This window comes from Gouania willdenowi, chromosome 18, assembly GCF_900634775.1.
Source record: "Gouania willdenowi chromosome 18, fGouWil2.1, whole genome shotgun sequence".
Lineage (NCBI taxonomy): Eukaryota > Metazoa > Chordata > Actinopteri > Blenniiformes > Gobiesocidae > Gouania > Gouania willdenowi.
In genome coordinates, this window is record NC_041061.1 from 12,807,652 (window position 1) to 12,823,507 (window position 15,856).

The following is a 15,856-nucleotide window of genomic DNA, read 5'->3' on the forward strand; positions in this document are numbered from 1 at the left end:
ATTTTGGGAGTTTTTGTTGTTTTGGGAGTCATTTCGGGTGGTTTTGTTGCTGTTTTGTGTGTTTTAGAAGTCATTTTGTGCATTTTTGTTGTCATAATTTGTGATTTTTGTGCAAATTTGTAGTTTGTTGTTGTTTATTTGTGAAATCATTTGTGTGTTTTTTGTTGTGCTTTTTTTGTTTTTGGAGTTCATTAATGTCATCATTTGGAATTATGACCAAACTGATGATTATTACAGTAAAGAACAGATATTTTTTATATTTTGTTGTCGTTTTGTGTGTTTTTAGGTTCATTTTAGCTGTTTTTTTTTTTCATTCCATTTTTTAAGACAATATTTTTGCTTATTTGGGGTATTTTTGTTTTGGGAGTCATTTTGTATATTTTTTTGTTGTTTTGTGTGTTTTAAGAGTCATTTTCTGCATTTTTGTTTTGTTTTTTGTCATTTTCTGTTATTTTTGTGTATAATTTTAGTCGTATTCTTTATTTGTAGAGTCATTGTGTGTATTTTGTTGTCCTTTTTTGTTTTTGGATTTACTTTTTTTTATATAATTTTGTTGTCTGAGGGCCACATAATCAACATTAATAATAAATATGAGCAAACAGAAGTTATACAGAGTTGTTTTGTGTGGTTTAAATACATTTTGGGTATATTTGTTGTTGTTTTTTGTGTTTTGTGGAGTCATGGTTTGTTCTTTTGTTGTCATTATAAATGTTTGGAGTTGTGGTACTTTTTTGTATTTTGTGTTTTGTGCAATTTCTGTTGTTTGGTGTGTTTTTGGAGTCATTTTCTGCATTTTGGTTGTCATTTTTGTGTATGTTTGTAGAGTCATTGTGTGCTTTTTGCTGTCATTATTGTGTTATAAGAGTCAATTTTGTGTATTTTTGTTGTCGTTTTGTGCAATTTCTGTCGTTCTATGTTTTTTTGGAGTCATTTTGTATATATACCGTTGTTTTCTGTGTTTTTAGATTCATTTTCTGTATTTTTTTCATTTAAATATATATTTTTTTGCTTATTTGGTTTGTTTTGGGAGTCCATTTGTGTATTTTAGTTGTTGTTTTGTGTGTTTTAGGAGTCATTTTGTGCATTTTTGCTGTAATTTTTTCGCGATTTTATGCTATTTTTGTGCACATTTGTTGTCGTCTTGTTTGATTGTGAAGTCATTGAGTGTTTTTTTTGTCAATAATGGTGTTTAGAGTTACTTTTCTGTATTTCTGTTGTCGTTTTGTGCAATTTCTGTGATATGGTGTGTTTTTGGAGTCATTTTGTTTATATACTCCGGGGTCCACACAAAATTACACCTTGGGCCACATGTGGCCCTCAAGCCACCAGTTCCTTATGTCTGTCCTTGGCACACTCACCTCATCGTCTCCAGTGTGAATCCTCAAGCTATCAAACGATCGACCCTGCAGGTGGACGGTAACAACATCCAGGGCTACACCAACCAACAGGCGGTGGAGGTGCTGAGGCACACGGGGCAGACGGTCCACCTGAAGCTGATCAGACGAGGTTTCAGGCCTGAGGAAATCCCCCCTGCCGTCACCGCCCTGTCCCCGTCCATCACCATCCCCACAACCACCACCGTCCTGAGGGAGATGGAGCAGGACAGGAAGAAAGCTGCAGCTGCACCAGGTAGGGAGGGAGGAGGACATGCACATACAGAAACACACAAGGATCAAATGGTGAGGTTATCAACTTATGGGTAGGGGCTTATTAGAGCCCGAAATGTAACAACGACCCAAATTTAATAAAACCCATAGTGCAATAACTAGTCAACAACGTAAGAAAAAAGCTGCACAAATGACTCTAGACTTAGATTTTTTAATAGCCCAGTCTGTTGTTTGATTGGAGTGCATTATTTTGCTCCTTGGGTCACATCTTTTTTTTGTCTTTCAGCTTTGTCTATAATCTGTAGTAATGGGAAAGCTGCTTTTTTGTTGGTAATTTTACTTGTTCAATAAAAAAATACAATATTTAAAAAAAAAAAAATTAACAAAAGTGCTGTGCCTGAATTGTTTAGTTATATAAACGGAAACGTTACAACTGATGTAACAACAATCCAAAACGTTATGTCTAATCGTGTAATAATTTTTATATATACAGTATATACCAGGTATGTGTTATTAAACTACTACTACTATATACTAAATACTACTAAAGCCTTTTGGAGAACATTTCTTCCCTTTATATATATATATATATATATATATATATATATATCAATATGTCAATGATTTTTTTAACAAGTGTTTATTATGCTATATATGTTTCTTCTTAACACCTACTTGATAGTGTTAATAAAATTTGAAAAATAATAATAAAAATGGAAGATATCCCTGCATCCCTGTTTATTATGCCATTCAATTTTCTTCTCAACGCCTACATAAAATAAATAGATAAAATTAGAAAAGTAATACAAATTTAAAACATCCCTGCATCCATGTTTATTGTGCCATATTATGTTCTTCTGAGCACCTACATACATATATATATATATATATATATATATATATATATATATAGAGAGAGAGAGAGATAGATTGACATATAAAAGTAGTTTATAAAAATAAAAAAATCATCTTTTTACATTATTGACCAGTTCTAACTTGTAACATTTAGGGTTTTATTAAAAACATTTTTGTTACATTTCGTGTCGTTACATATCGGGCTCTAACGAGGCTTGTAATTTTTTTATTAGATTTTTTTTTTTAAAACTTATTAGCTGCTGATGCTTACTATAAATTAAAGTTTTTATTACCAAGGTCTGAACTGCACCATTTTATTTATTTTTAATCTTGAGATTGAAGAAATATTTCCCTGGTTTGCATCACAGCTTGTTTTCGAGGCGTGATGTTGGTTCCCTAGCTTAGCCTAGCTTAGCCACTGTCAACACTGTGATATATTATACTGCAGCTCTTGGTTTAATGTGTGGTAATCTTTAATCTGGCTGCAGAAGAAATCCTTTTCTGAATATTTATTGGAGCACTTAGTGCTACAATAACTGTTACCGTTGGAGGGAAATGGGCTTGTAGCACCCAAAGGCTCATCATGTTTGCAGCTATTAAAGTAAGGCCTCCGATGTCTCTGCGCGTTCACTTCCAAACATTAATGGATCAAAACCGATCTTGATTCCTCTCAACCAAAACCTGGAACCTTGATGTTGCCCTCTTTATATATAGATGTGTTTTTAATCATCTCTTTACATTCCCCATCCCCCCCCCCAAAAAAAAAAACTTTGACACTAAACAAGATGAAAAGTCAGTAAACATAGTGCTGGGTTGTTCCAGCTGTACTGACAGCACCTCCAGGCTATCGCTGAAGCGAGAAGAGCAGCCGGCTTGTTTAGTGTCAGCGGTGATAGATGGAGACTGAAAATGATTAGATTTGGCACTGGAAGTTGGAGGCCAAATAAACCTGGAGCAAAGACTCGGAGAGTAGTTTCTTGCCTGTTAGAAAACGTCTCAGATAGCAACGCTTACTAAAGCTTTAAGCTAGTCTGATAACAAGGAATGGAGGCACATTTATGACATCAGAACATGTACATTTTAACCCCCACAAGACATTTTTGTAGATCAAGCTACATTTAATTTGACCTGAACAGATAAAATACTTGTTTCTTAAGATAACAAAGCTTGATGAGATAATATGGGATTGTTATTAGTTTGTGTCATTTTTCTCAAACTGGTCTGAGGTCGCTTTAGGGCCCAAGAGCAATTTAAATTCATTCTCAATACATTCACAATTATCTGTAACCTCTGACCAAATAAAATAAATGTTCTATGCCAAAACAATATGAAAGACTTACATTCAGGTATTGCAGTGTTCATATCTTTATTTCATTTGTGGAGGTTATAATATAGGGGTCAATTACATCCTCTAATTACAACGAATTATGTTTTAAATTATCCATGTTCAATTACAATTAAACAATATCCAGGCAATAAGTGACAGATATCAGTGCTTGCAGGTTTTTTTTCTTTTAAATTTAATTCATTTTGTGACCACTTTTTATTTATAATTTGGGGGGTATTACGCGAAATAAGATGTAAAATAATAGCAGTCGTGAAATTTTTTTTTTTTAATTATGATCCAAAATACTGAAGTTCAATTACAGTTACAGTGCCTGAAATAAATACAATTATAATAGTTATTTTGTGCCTAATGTGAAACAAAACAAAAGAGCAAAGGTGCAATACACTTTTGTGATTAACCTCATCATCATCATAACATTTAATATTTTAAACTAATAGAAAATGATATAACTCAGATGTTTACGCATTGTTTTATTATTATTATTTAAATTTTTTTTTTCAAATGTTCCAACAGTTTGGGTTCAAGCATCCTCATTTATAACCAGGCCTAAATATATTGGATTAAAGCCCATCCTTTGCCATCTGTGTAACAGACTAAAAATATATAATTTACTCAACTTTAAGAGCTTCACATATTTGTTTTCTCAAAATTAATTGTCAAACACTTACACAACTAATCCCCAGAATCCAGACACATCCAAAAATATTGCTATTTTAGAAATATTACACAGTTTCACTCCTATTGGTCTATCTGAGCTGACCTCAGCAGTTAGTGCTTCTGAACCAACAACCTGTTTTTTTGGATCCGATCCCAACTCCACTGTTTAAAGATGTTTTTTTTTTCCCACTGATTAGCACTAATATGGTGAACACATCTCCAGTAACAGGTTATGTGCCACAGGCTTTTAACACAGCTGTAATTAAACGTCTCCTCACAAAGCCTACCCTTGATCCAAGTGATTGGCGCTATATAAAGTTGAATTTAATTGAATTAATAGAGTAAATAAACTTAATATGAAGATTTTCACCCAATTTTTGCATGTGATTGAATGGTAATTACCAATTATATTTGAATTTTCTTCTCAGATATTAGACAGTTTCACTCCTATTGGTCTAGCTGAGCTTGAAACTGAATTTCCTTTTTTTAAAAGCTATCATTGAATAAGAAAAAAAAAACTAAATGTATAATTTTTGGGTCCAGTAGTGCTCAACCCACTTTAAAATTGTATTGGAATGGGTTTGAAATAGAGTGGGTTTATGAGACAAGGTTCTTGGGAGTGATTGTCGACCGTCAGACGAGCTGGAAACCACATTCACAGCAGATCAAGCGTGAAATATCTAAAACAATTGGTATACGCTATAAAATTAAACATTTGTTAAATATGAATTGCTTGCATGTGTTATACTCGTCACTTGTGCTGCCCTATCTGTCTTACTTGCTCAGAAATTTGGGGAAATGCTTGTAAAACACACATCGATCCAATAATTAAATAAAAAATTAAGATGAATTAATAAAGTGGGATACCGTGACCATACTAATGAACTTTTTATAAAATCAAATATATTAAAATGTATGGATATAGTTAAGTTAAAAATACTAGAAATGTTGTTTGGAGTTGTAAACAAAAATCTTCCTATATCTCACTAACACACTACCTTTAAAAATACTTTGAAATATGAAATGATTACCGCATATACACATATAAAATAAAAAAAATCAGGAAAATAAGTTATTAAAGAAATTATGAATGTATGATATTTAATTGAGAATTGTTGTTGTGTTTAAATAGTTTAAATAGTTAATTTGTAATGTCTGGATGGCTTCATATAAGCAAGTTGCTTCAGCCCAATCCCTTTTTGGTTGAGATGTATTTGGTGAATGTGGCATTTGTCAATGTACCGTGCATCGAATGGACAACCAAATAAAATATATTCATTCATATTCATATTCATATGCCTACCCTTGATCTTGTGTGATTTATATTGGATTTTCACGTCAATTACTATTACAAAGACAATTATCTGAACTCATTTACCATTTAATTACAATTACATCTCACACATTCTTTTCAATTGCAATTATATTTCCTAAATTACGCCATTGATACCAAGCCTGTGTTTGGTGCTAGTGGGGAGCCATTGTCATTTAAAACTGGCCTGTGTATACAGTACCTCTGCTATCTGTGTCCTCCTTCACTGTGCGTTCGCAGTCGCCGCGGATGAAAAGCAGCCGCAGGCAACGAGTGAAGGATCTGATGTCAGCCCGGCGTTGGATCAGCTAACAGAAGACGAGCACGGTAGGAGGCTGTGGGTGCTCCAGTGGAGATACTGGGCGCACATCTGAAAGATAAGAGCTTTTTTGTTGACAGGATCACACAGTGACTAGCAGCACACAATGGTGAGGCAGGAGTTTGTGGAGGATTCTTTCAATGCTGTGGTTGGCTTGAACATAAAGATAGCATATGGCGTTTTAGATTAACTTGTTTTTTATTTTTTTTTATTTAAGGTATTTGTTGGAACCAGCTGTTTTTGACTGGTTTTGTTGTCATGGTTTTGTTTAAAGGGTTGAAGTTAACAGCTTTGGAAGAGGATGAGCTGATGAAGAAGTGGCAGGGTATTTTGGGCCCAAACAACGAAGTGGTCGTAAGTTCCTTTACTTTATTCCCTTTTTCCAAATTACTCACAACTAGTACAGTGCCCGTCGGAAGTACTGTATGTATTCATATAGTGGGGACTTAAGTAGAGTTGTCAAAAATGTGGTAAATGATAAAAGTGTGTTGTTTTTTTTACTCATTTTTATATTTTTTTTGTTTGGTGTTTTTTTCTGTAATGTATGTTTTTTGGAGTCATTATGTGTATTTTTCTGTTGTGTTTTTGTGCATTTTTTGTAAAGTTATTGTTTTTGTTGCCATTGTAGTGTGATTCTGGAGTCATTTTGTGTATTTTTGTATTTTTTAATGCGGTTTTGTGCATTTCTGTTGTCATTTTGTGTATTTTTGTATTTTTTAATGCAGTTTTGTGCATTTCTGTTGTCATTTTGTGTTTTTTTTTTGTATAAATATTTAGTTTTGTGCATTTTAAGTCATTTTCATATTTTTGTTGTTTGGTGTATTTTTCTGTAATGTATGTTTTTTGGAGTCATTTTGTGTGTTTTTGGAGCCTGTTTGTATATTTTTGTGCATTTCTGTTGTTGTTTTGTGTACTTAATGTATAAATGTTTGTTTTTTTTTGCTTTATTTTACTCATTTCATATATTTTAATTATAATAAATACCTTATGTGTGGTGAGGGCGTGATTTAAGATTTGTGTGCATGCACGCACATCAGGCCCAATCAGTGAGACTTGAGAGCTTTGCTTGTATATCAGTCATTGTTGTATTGTTTGAAATAGAACGTATTGGATTCATTGCAATAGATTTTTGAGCGGTTTTGTTTTCTTCTGGGCAGGTGGCTCAGGTGGAGAAGTTCACTAATGCCAGTGGCCTGGGCATCAGCCTAGAAGCAAACAGTGGGCATCATTACATCCGCTCCGTCCTCCCAGAGGGACCAGTGGGTCGCTGTGGAAAGCTGTTCAGTGGAGACGAACTGGTAGAGGTTGGTCTTCACATTTTTGGCTTATATGCAATGATTATATAACGAAGGATTAGAAAAGGTAACTTTTTGTTGCACTACTAGGCTTTTACATTTACTCTGATAACAAAGTCAATATACAGTCTAAATGTATCATCATTATTTCAAATAAAACTTAATTTAATTATTGTCCTTTTTTATTTACTTACTATTAAATCACTTTTTTTTACATTTTTGAAGTTATGCTTAATTTTTTTTTGCCATTTTTACCTTTTAAAATGTATTTAATTTAATTTTGCTGTGATTGATTTTTTTTTTAACAAGTGTTTATTATGCCATATACGTTTCTTCTTAACACCTACTTCAAATAAATTAGTTAATAACATTTGAAAAAAATTATAAAACAATACTTCTGAACACCTACAGTACATACAATAAATAGATTATTAAAGAAATTAATAAATACATAAATAATAGATACATAAACAAATAAATAAATAGAATAATAATAAAAATGTAAAATGTACCTGCATCCCAAGTTTTTTATGCCATATCATTGTCTTCTGAACACCTACATAAAATAAATAAATAAATAAATAAAATTTGAAAAATAATATGAATTTAAAACATCCGTGCATCCCTGTTTATTGTACCATACCATGTTCTTCTGAGCACCTACATAAAATAAAAAAGATCAATAAATTAATAAATAAATACATAAATAATAGATACATAAACAAATAAATAAATACAGTACAACAATGATATTAATAAAAATATAAAGTATACCTGCACACGATGTTTTTTATGTCATATCATTTTCTTCTGATCACCTACATAAAATAAATAGATGAACTGATAAATTAAATGATAAAAATAATGTAAAAAATAGTCCAAAATATCCCTGCATCTCTGTTTTTTATGCCATATCATTTTCTTCTGAACACCTACGTAAAATAAATAAAAACTGTAAAAAATAAATGCTGAAATGAAGTTTCATGCCATTAGACCAATACATATCATCACTATGGTGAAACGTTTTGTTTCAGACAAAAATTACCACCCTAATTCGTCCTGGTTTAGTCTGTGGAACAGATTTTGGTGTTAAGTTATTTGACCAGTAGTCAACAGCTTAGAGGGATAAGCACTGAATTTGACATTCATACGTTTAGTGGTTGTGGCACATCGATCGCTGCACGCGGGGCCGATTATGTGGACTCGGATAGAGAAATAAAAAGCTCATTCTGCTTCCCTGTGGCTCTCCAGGGTTGTCTTTTTTTTTGCTGTTTTGAGGGCTTTGCACGGTGTTCATGTCAGCTTAACTGTTTGGGTTCCCTCCCACCGCTTTTATCCTCACTTACAGCAGGAGCCGCTTTTTAGTCCAAAGTAGAAAAATCCACAGTGGTCTGCATGAGTGTAACTGCTGAGCTGTCTGACACAAAGTCATTGCTAATGTGTGTTCCTCTCTCCAAGTCAACAACACTTCTTTTTTTTTTAATACCACAATCAGTCAATAAACCACATAACTACGAATAAATACCATTCATTTTAGCTGCTTTTAAAGCCACTTAAATAAAACCCTTTAACGCGAACCTTTGTCTCCTTAGGTTAATGATATTCCACTGATTGGTGAGACTCACAAAGAAGTTGTGAGAATTTTGAAAGAGCTTCCGATTCATGTCTACATGACGTGCTGCAGACCTGCTCCTGACCTGCACGTAGAGCTGGATGCTGCTCAGGCAGAGGCCAATACCATGTCTGTGGAAGCTGAAGCACAGGTATGACCAAGCTTGATCCGCAAGGTGAATTTTGAAATTTATAACCCTCGAACGGCCAAAATTTTGTCAAGTAAAGCTGCAGGTTTTTTTTTTCTTTCTTTAAAGCCAAAAGTTATTTGTTAAGTTGGTGAAGGGTCATGATGAATCATGTAGCTACAGTAGAGAGTTACTCATGCTTGGTATAGATGTAGTCCACTAATAAATACTCACAGGCACTGTATAGACAAGATATAATATGTCAATGGCCACGTTTACATGGGAGCTTTAATTCCTCTTTAAAGCAGAATTAATTCTTCTTTAACCTGACCTTGTAAACACTTAATTCCTAATGCTAATTTAATTCCAAATTAAACTTAATTTCAAATCAGGTGGTTGGTTTATTCCGTTTTATTCCTTTTTCTTGTAAACCGTTAACAACACTTAATTCTGCTTTAATTTTGTTTTGCGCATGTGCGACTTACGGTGATGACGTGCTGGGTGACGACATAATCCAACATGGCGGCCCGGAATAGAGCCAACACTATTTAATAAGAGCCTTAAAAGACATGGATATAATGAAAAAAGGGGATGACAGAGGCATAAACATGCAGACATTAACACGGACTTATCAGCAAACGGAACGGCTTCATCAGACGGGTGATACTAAGACTCGGAGATGGAGTAAATGTGTCCCCATACTGCTGCACAGGATGCAGTATCACCAAGTTTATCAGTGTAAAGGTTGTTAGAGCTACTGTCTTTACCAGGGAGCAAATATTTAGTCCTGGTTATTGTTTTCCGGCATTTTACTGGGCTTTATTTACCGGTGATTAGTTCATATCTCTCTTCCGCTCTGTGGACCAAAGTGTGTTATTGTTGAGCTGCTGCTTCAAAACAAAAGTGAAAACAGTTCTCATGCGTGGTCTTCTGTGCTACAGCCAAAAATAAAAGGTTTGTTGATAGACGTGATCGACGTGGTACGTCACAATCGCCCCCTGTTCAATCAGAGCCTTCCCAACCTCCAGACCTAAAGCGGAATTAACTAAAGCCAAATAAAACGATTTTCCATGTAAACCTCAATGGTTTGATTTAATTCGGAATAACTAATTCCGAATTAAAAAACATCATGTAACCATGGCCATTCAGAAGACTGATCCAAAGACGCTCTTCAAATTTAAATTGGGTATTATGTGGGACCCGCAGTAATATTTGGACTGTTATGGACTCCCCCCGCACCCCAACTCATTATTATGAGTTTTATTTTGATTATGAAGTGCACTGTTTATATTGGGCGATGATTAAATGATTAATGGGTTACAAAGTGGAGGATGCGCACAGTAGAGCTTGAATCGGGACTAAAAGAAGCCCAACAGAACACCAACAGTATTCACATCCGTGCTTCCACATGTAGAATGATCTGTTGCGAGTTATAAAAATGACTAGGTCCTTTAGGAGAGCTCTTCCTCTCTGCTTCATTGTCTACTACCAAAGTGAGTGCGAACTGTCGCCCCGTGCAGTTATTGATCATTTTTTTGGGTAACAACTGTTTTTATCCTCTTTCTGTAAGCAATAGAGTTTTACATCAACATCTTTAACAACCAAAAAGCATCACAGGTTGTCATTTTGACGGCTAAAGATGCTAAATGATCTAAAAAGCAGGCTGTGTGCTTCACTCCGATAGGAAACAATGAGATGTGTACAGGCAAATGGGGCGGCGTGACATCTTCAATCACGTGATTTCAAGATGGAAGAACACAGGTTCTTTAACTGTAAAGTAGTCCCATTTTGAAAAGTTAATAAAACAATATGGTGCAGAATAATGCGTTTTGTTAGGAATTGATCTATTAATAAGGATATTTCAAAAGTTTGAAGCCACATTTGCAAAAACCGTGGAGGATCCCTTAAGGGCTGATTCTTTTTTCATAGAGCCAAACTACTGTGTCTATACTTACAGTACATTTTCAAATACTAATAAAGGTTGTCAAGTTAAATGCATGTTGTTATACGATCATTTTGTACCGACAGGGCACAATTTGTTGCCTTTATAAATGACCTTTTAATGTTAGATTGCACATGCTGGATTTAATATCTACATGCTTATGATTTTCTGTCAGATGATAGATGAAAAACAACTTTGTCAGGGCTCATTCTAGCCGTGCTTAAACACTAGCCAACAACTTTCAGTAGAGATACGCGACATCAAAAGCAGCTTTTCTTTGGGGAGTGGAGATTTCATCTTGTGAGCTTTATCTGTGATAATGTGCTGAGGATTCAGCGTCCCAAAGACATTTCCCCCTTATATCCACCAGCAGCAATCCTGAGCCAGAAACACACCTAGAGGCTCGCGAAGCTGATGGGTTGGGAATAAGACTTAGGTGTGGGGCGACATGGTGATTCAGGGCTTTTGGCTTCTGTCTGCAGAATCCAACAGATCACAGCAGTGCACTGCTTGATGAAAGCTCAGAAGTGAACACTGGAGCAACAGTGGAGGATACTGGGACTGAAGAGGCAATGGGATGCGCTTTGGCCATGTGGGAGTTGGAGATCCAGAACATCGAACTGGAAAAGGGCGAAGGGGGATTAGGATTCAGCATTTTGGATTATCAGGTAGGACATTTTTGGTCACGAGAACGACAGACGAAATCCTTTTTTAAGGATTAATTTAATCTTAAGTTTGCTTGCCCGACTTCCCCCAGGACCCCCTGGACCCCGCCAAGACCGTGATCGTGATTCGATCTCTCGTTCCCAACGGAGTTGCAGAGAAGGATGGCAGACTGTTGCCAGGAGACAGGCTCATGTACGTTAACGCCACCATTCTGGAGAATGCCAGCCTGGAGGACGCTGTCCAGGCCCTGAAGGGGGCAACGCTGGGCAAAGTCCAGATCGGGGTTGCCAAACCGCTGCCTGTAAGGAACGGATCATTATAATATCCCCTGCCTTGCACCTTTCTGTGCCTAGTTTCAGGTTACACACTGCAGTATGTACCGTAGTCGTCTCCGTTTACAGTGATTTAAATTTTTCATACAGGGAAAATCCTTTGACAGTAGGTTTAGCATTTCACTCATTATTTTTTGAAAGGTCATGACCGACCTAGTATTCCCCGTGGACAGTTTATTATTAGAAAACATTCCTATCGACTAGAGCAGTGGTTCTCAACCTTTTCAGCCTGCGACCCCCAAAACAAAGGTGCCAAAGACCAGGGACCCCCACTGTACCTGAAGGTGGTTGAACACAAACATGAACATTGACGAACAGTCATGTGGCCATCTATAAGGGGGAATAAAGGGGAGAGATTTTTGGGGTCCATCCATAAACTAAGCAAAAAGATGTTCCATTGTTCTATGAATCTGTGATAACCACATTTATTTATTTATCTGAATAACATCCACTGTTATCCAGGAAGTTTAGTATTATTTGCGCCATAGTATTTAGTCATCTTAAAAATGTTTAATCAGAAATAAATTTGGTTAAAAGTGACTGAAAATGGAGGGAAAGGTGGTGAAATGGGATTTTAAAAACCACAAAAATTGGTTCAAAGGTGCAAACTAGAGTAGCCAAAAGCAGACAGAAAAAGTGGTAAAAAAAAAAAGGGTTCAAAGTATAATATTGGCTTAAAAGTGGCAGAAATGGGGTAAGGGGGTTGGGGTTTTGTAATTTAAAAACTAGGAACAATTAGTTTAAACTGGCAAGTAATGGACATGACAAATGGGGAATGGGGTTATATCGGCAAAAATAAGCATAAAATATGCCGAAAAGATGGTAAAAGTGACAGTAATGGGTCAACATTTGCAACATTAGGTGGGAAAAGTGGTGGAAAGGCTTTTTCAGTGCCGAAAATGTCTTGAAAGTTGAAAAAAATGTGACGTTAATGTCTTGAAATTTGATGGAGGACTGGCCGAAATGAGAGTAATGTAACAAAATACATTCATTTGAGCAAAAATAAGAAAAGTATTGAAAATAGGTTAAAAAATGGCAAGTTTGGTGTAGTTGCAGAAAAAGAGTACAAATTAGTTTCTTGAAGGCATCTGGCAAAGCCCTCCCAGTGTCTCCTGACCCAAAATGGGATCCTGACCCCAAGGTTGAGAACCCCTGGACTAGAGCACAGTAAGTTTTTAGCTCTGCTGTCTGAACTATTTGCGTGGGATATTTTTCCTCTACTTTTTTTAGCCAGAGCAGCATATTTCTTGTATTGGATGTGGGATTACTGTGTGAGACCTTCAGGCTGCCAGGGGTTAGCTAGCTGGATTACCCAGCTGCAGGAAGCCTCTGCAGGGTTATCCCCATCTCCTCCAGGACTTTGTGTTCACCGCCGAGGGTTATTCTGTCATATTTCCTCTCAAAATTGAGTCCTACATGTGTAATCCTTCAATATGGCGTTTCCACACAGATTCAAAATCAGAAACTTATCGTTAAAGGCATCCTCCACTGTTTTTACAAATGTGAGAAGATCTATGCCTAACAAAACACGTTATTTTGCACCATATTTGTTTTATTAACTTGGGACTACTTTACCGTTTTACAGCCTGTGTTCTGCCATCTTGAATACACGTGATTGATGACATCACATGACCCCATTTGCCTGTAAACATCTGATTGTTTACTATTGGAATGAAGCATTCACCCTGCTTTTTTACATAATTTAACAGCTTTTTCGCTCAAAATACCAATTTGTGCTACTTTTGGTTGCTCTAAATAATCACTAAATGTTAAAGATGCGGATAAAAACAGTTGTGACTGTCTCCCCCTGCAGTCACAACTGTTTTTATTCTCTTCCAACTCTGTGGTTTGGTAATAGACAATAAAGCAGAGAGGAAGAGCTCTCCTAAGGAGCCTTTACTCTCCCTTTAACAGTTCGCAACTGAGGGTAAAGGTACCTTAGGAGAGCACTTTTTCTCTGCTTCATTGTCTAATACAAAACCGCAGAGTTGGAACTGTTTCACAACTGTTTTTATTCTCTTTTAGTAAACAAAACTGGTTTACATCAACATCTTTAATATTTACTGATTATTTAGAGCAACCAAAAGCAGCATAAATTGGCATTTTGACCTAAAAAGCTGATTAAATGATCTAAAAAGCAGGCTGAATCTTTCACTCCAATAGGAAACAATGGGATGTTTACAGGCAGTGGGGCCGTGTGACATCATCAATGACGTGATTTCAAGATGGCGGAACACAGGCTCCAAAACTGTAAAGTAGTCCCATTTTTAAAAGGTAATAAAACAAAAATGGTGCGAAATAATGCGTTTTGTTAGGCATAGATCATCTAGGAAGTACATTTCGAAGGTTTTTGGCTACATTTGTTAAAAAAAAAAAAAAAAGTTTGTTTTTGTCAAATATTTCTCAAATAAATTGTGTGATTTTGAGCTAATTTCTGTTCCTAGGTCATTAACACAATAGATAATTAACATTCACAATCAATCATCTCCGAGCACTTTTTTCCATCTCCGTCCACTTCTTCTTACTAATTCATCTACCATCAGATTTTTTATTTTGATCCAAACTAAATAAAGTTGGAGGTACTGAAAAGCTTTCTCCACTTTCCTAGGGAATATGTGGATATTCCTACTCTCCACACCTATATGGTGAGCAGGGAATAACTCCATCCTCCATCATCCATTCGTTTGACTTCAACAGTATTTTGGTTGAAGAGAGAGAGGAAGAAGGACTGGCTGAGGGCATCGTTTACCGAGCAGAGCCTGCATTGGTTAGTTAGCTTTGGGGAGAGCTTAAAAAACACAAAAAAAGACAGTAATTTGGCATTTTATCTGCATTAAAGCCCTTGTTATTGCCCTTTAGAGGCATAAAAATGTACTTGACCATGGTTATATATCAGTCGTCTGATTGGATCTTTTTTTTTTAAGTATGTTGTGTTGATATCTGCGTGTTTACATTTGAATCCGCTACCGCAGATTGACACCAGTGAAGCGGACCTGTCAGATGAAAAGGCGTTTGATCACTCATACTCTGGGATGGAGGACGATACCTTCCAAGCCTCCATGATCGCCCTCCATGGCAGCACATGTGGCGCAGATCTGGATTACCTCCAGTCGTCCACACCAAAGGTAAAGCAGATGAATCGAAGTGAATGAAAGCCAGTTTTCAAACGTTCTATGTTGAAGGGGGAGAAAAAAATAGTGTTTGTTGCTCTCGTTGCCTGGGGAACTGCAACTGTCCGTTTGGTGTTCAATTAAAGTCAAGTAAACAACAAAGGGCAACGCTGAGATGAACTCCTCAGGCTGCCGGAGTGGTTCAAGTATCCCAAAAGGTCACACCTGACGCCAATCAGAGGACTTTTGTAAGGGATTTATTGCAGCCAACAGGGACGGACAGGCACCGCAAGAAACGTGGAGGGTGTTTTATTGTCGAAGGGCTTTTATAAAACAAACTGTCACCATCTCTCTGAGATTAGACAGCTCAATGATTGTGTGATGAGAAGCCCCAAAGGGAAAGGACACAAAGGTTTCACATTTACATGATTGACAATAGCTCTTTCACACACTGTGCTGCCGACGGTGATAAGTTTATCTTGTGGTCCAAATCGGTTAAAGGTTTTACAAAGAGAATGTGACTGTGCACGTCAGTTAGCCTGAAAATTTGTCCAATTGGTTTCATAATGTTATTTCTGTAGTGGTGCAGTTATCTTTTTAACCTTAAAAAATTATAGAATTTATTTTTCACTTCAATAAAAACAGTGGTAAATATTTTTTTTTTTACTGGCTTT

The 15,856-nt window shown here is 36.0% G+C and overlaps 1 protein-coding gene across 8 annotated transcripts in view; it reads left to right on the forward strand.

The window, feature by feature from the left end:
- mpdz (multiple PDZ domain crumbs cell polarity complex component) overlaps nucleotides 1-15,856 on the forward strand; it is a 72,280-nt gene that overhangs the window by 14,604 nt on the left and 41,820 nt on the right. For 6 of the 8 annotated variants that reach the window (XM_028474674.1, XM_028474675.1, XM_028474677.1 and 3 more), the window contains exons 11-19: nucleotides 1,410-1,629; nucleotides 6,020-6,106; nucleotides 6,373-6,452; nucleotides 7,256-7,402; nucleotides 8,986-9,156; nucleotides 11,557-11,742; nucleotides 11,832-12,041; nucleotides 14,681-14,839; nucleotides 15,045-15,197. In XM_028474674.1, coding sequence (XP_028330475.1) covers nucleotides 1,410-1,629; nucleotides 6,020-6,106; nucleotides 6,373-6,452; nucleotides 7,256-7,402; nucleotides 8,986-9,156; nucleotides 11,557-11,742; nucleotides 11,832-12,041; nucleotides 14,681-14,839; nucleotides 15,045-15,197 — 1,413 coding nt within the window. The remainder of the gene's footprint in view (nucleotides 1-1,409; nucleotides 1,630-6,019; nucleotides 6,107-6,372; nucleotides 6,453-7,255; nucleotides 7,403-8,985; nucleotides 9,157-11,556; nucleotides 11,743-11,831; nucleotides 12,042-14,680; nucleotides 14,840-15,044; nucleotides 15,198-15,856) is intronic. The other 2 variants (XM_028474679.1, XM_028474681.1) reach the window with 2 other exon arrangements.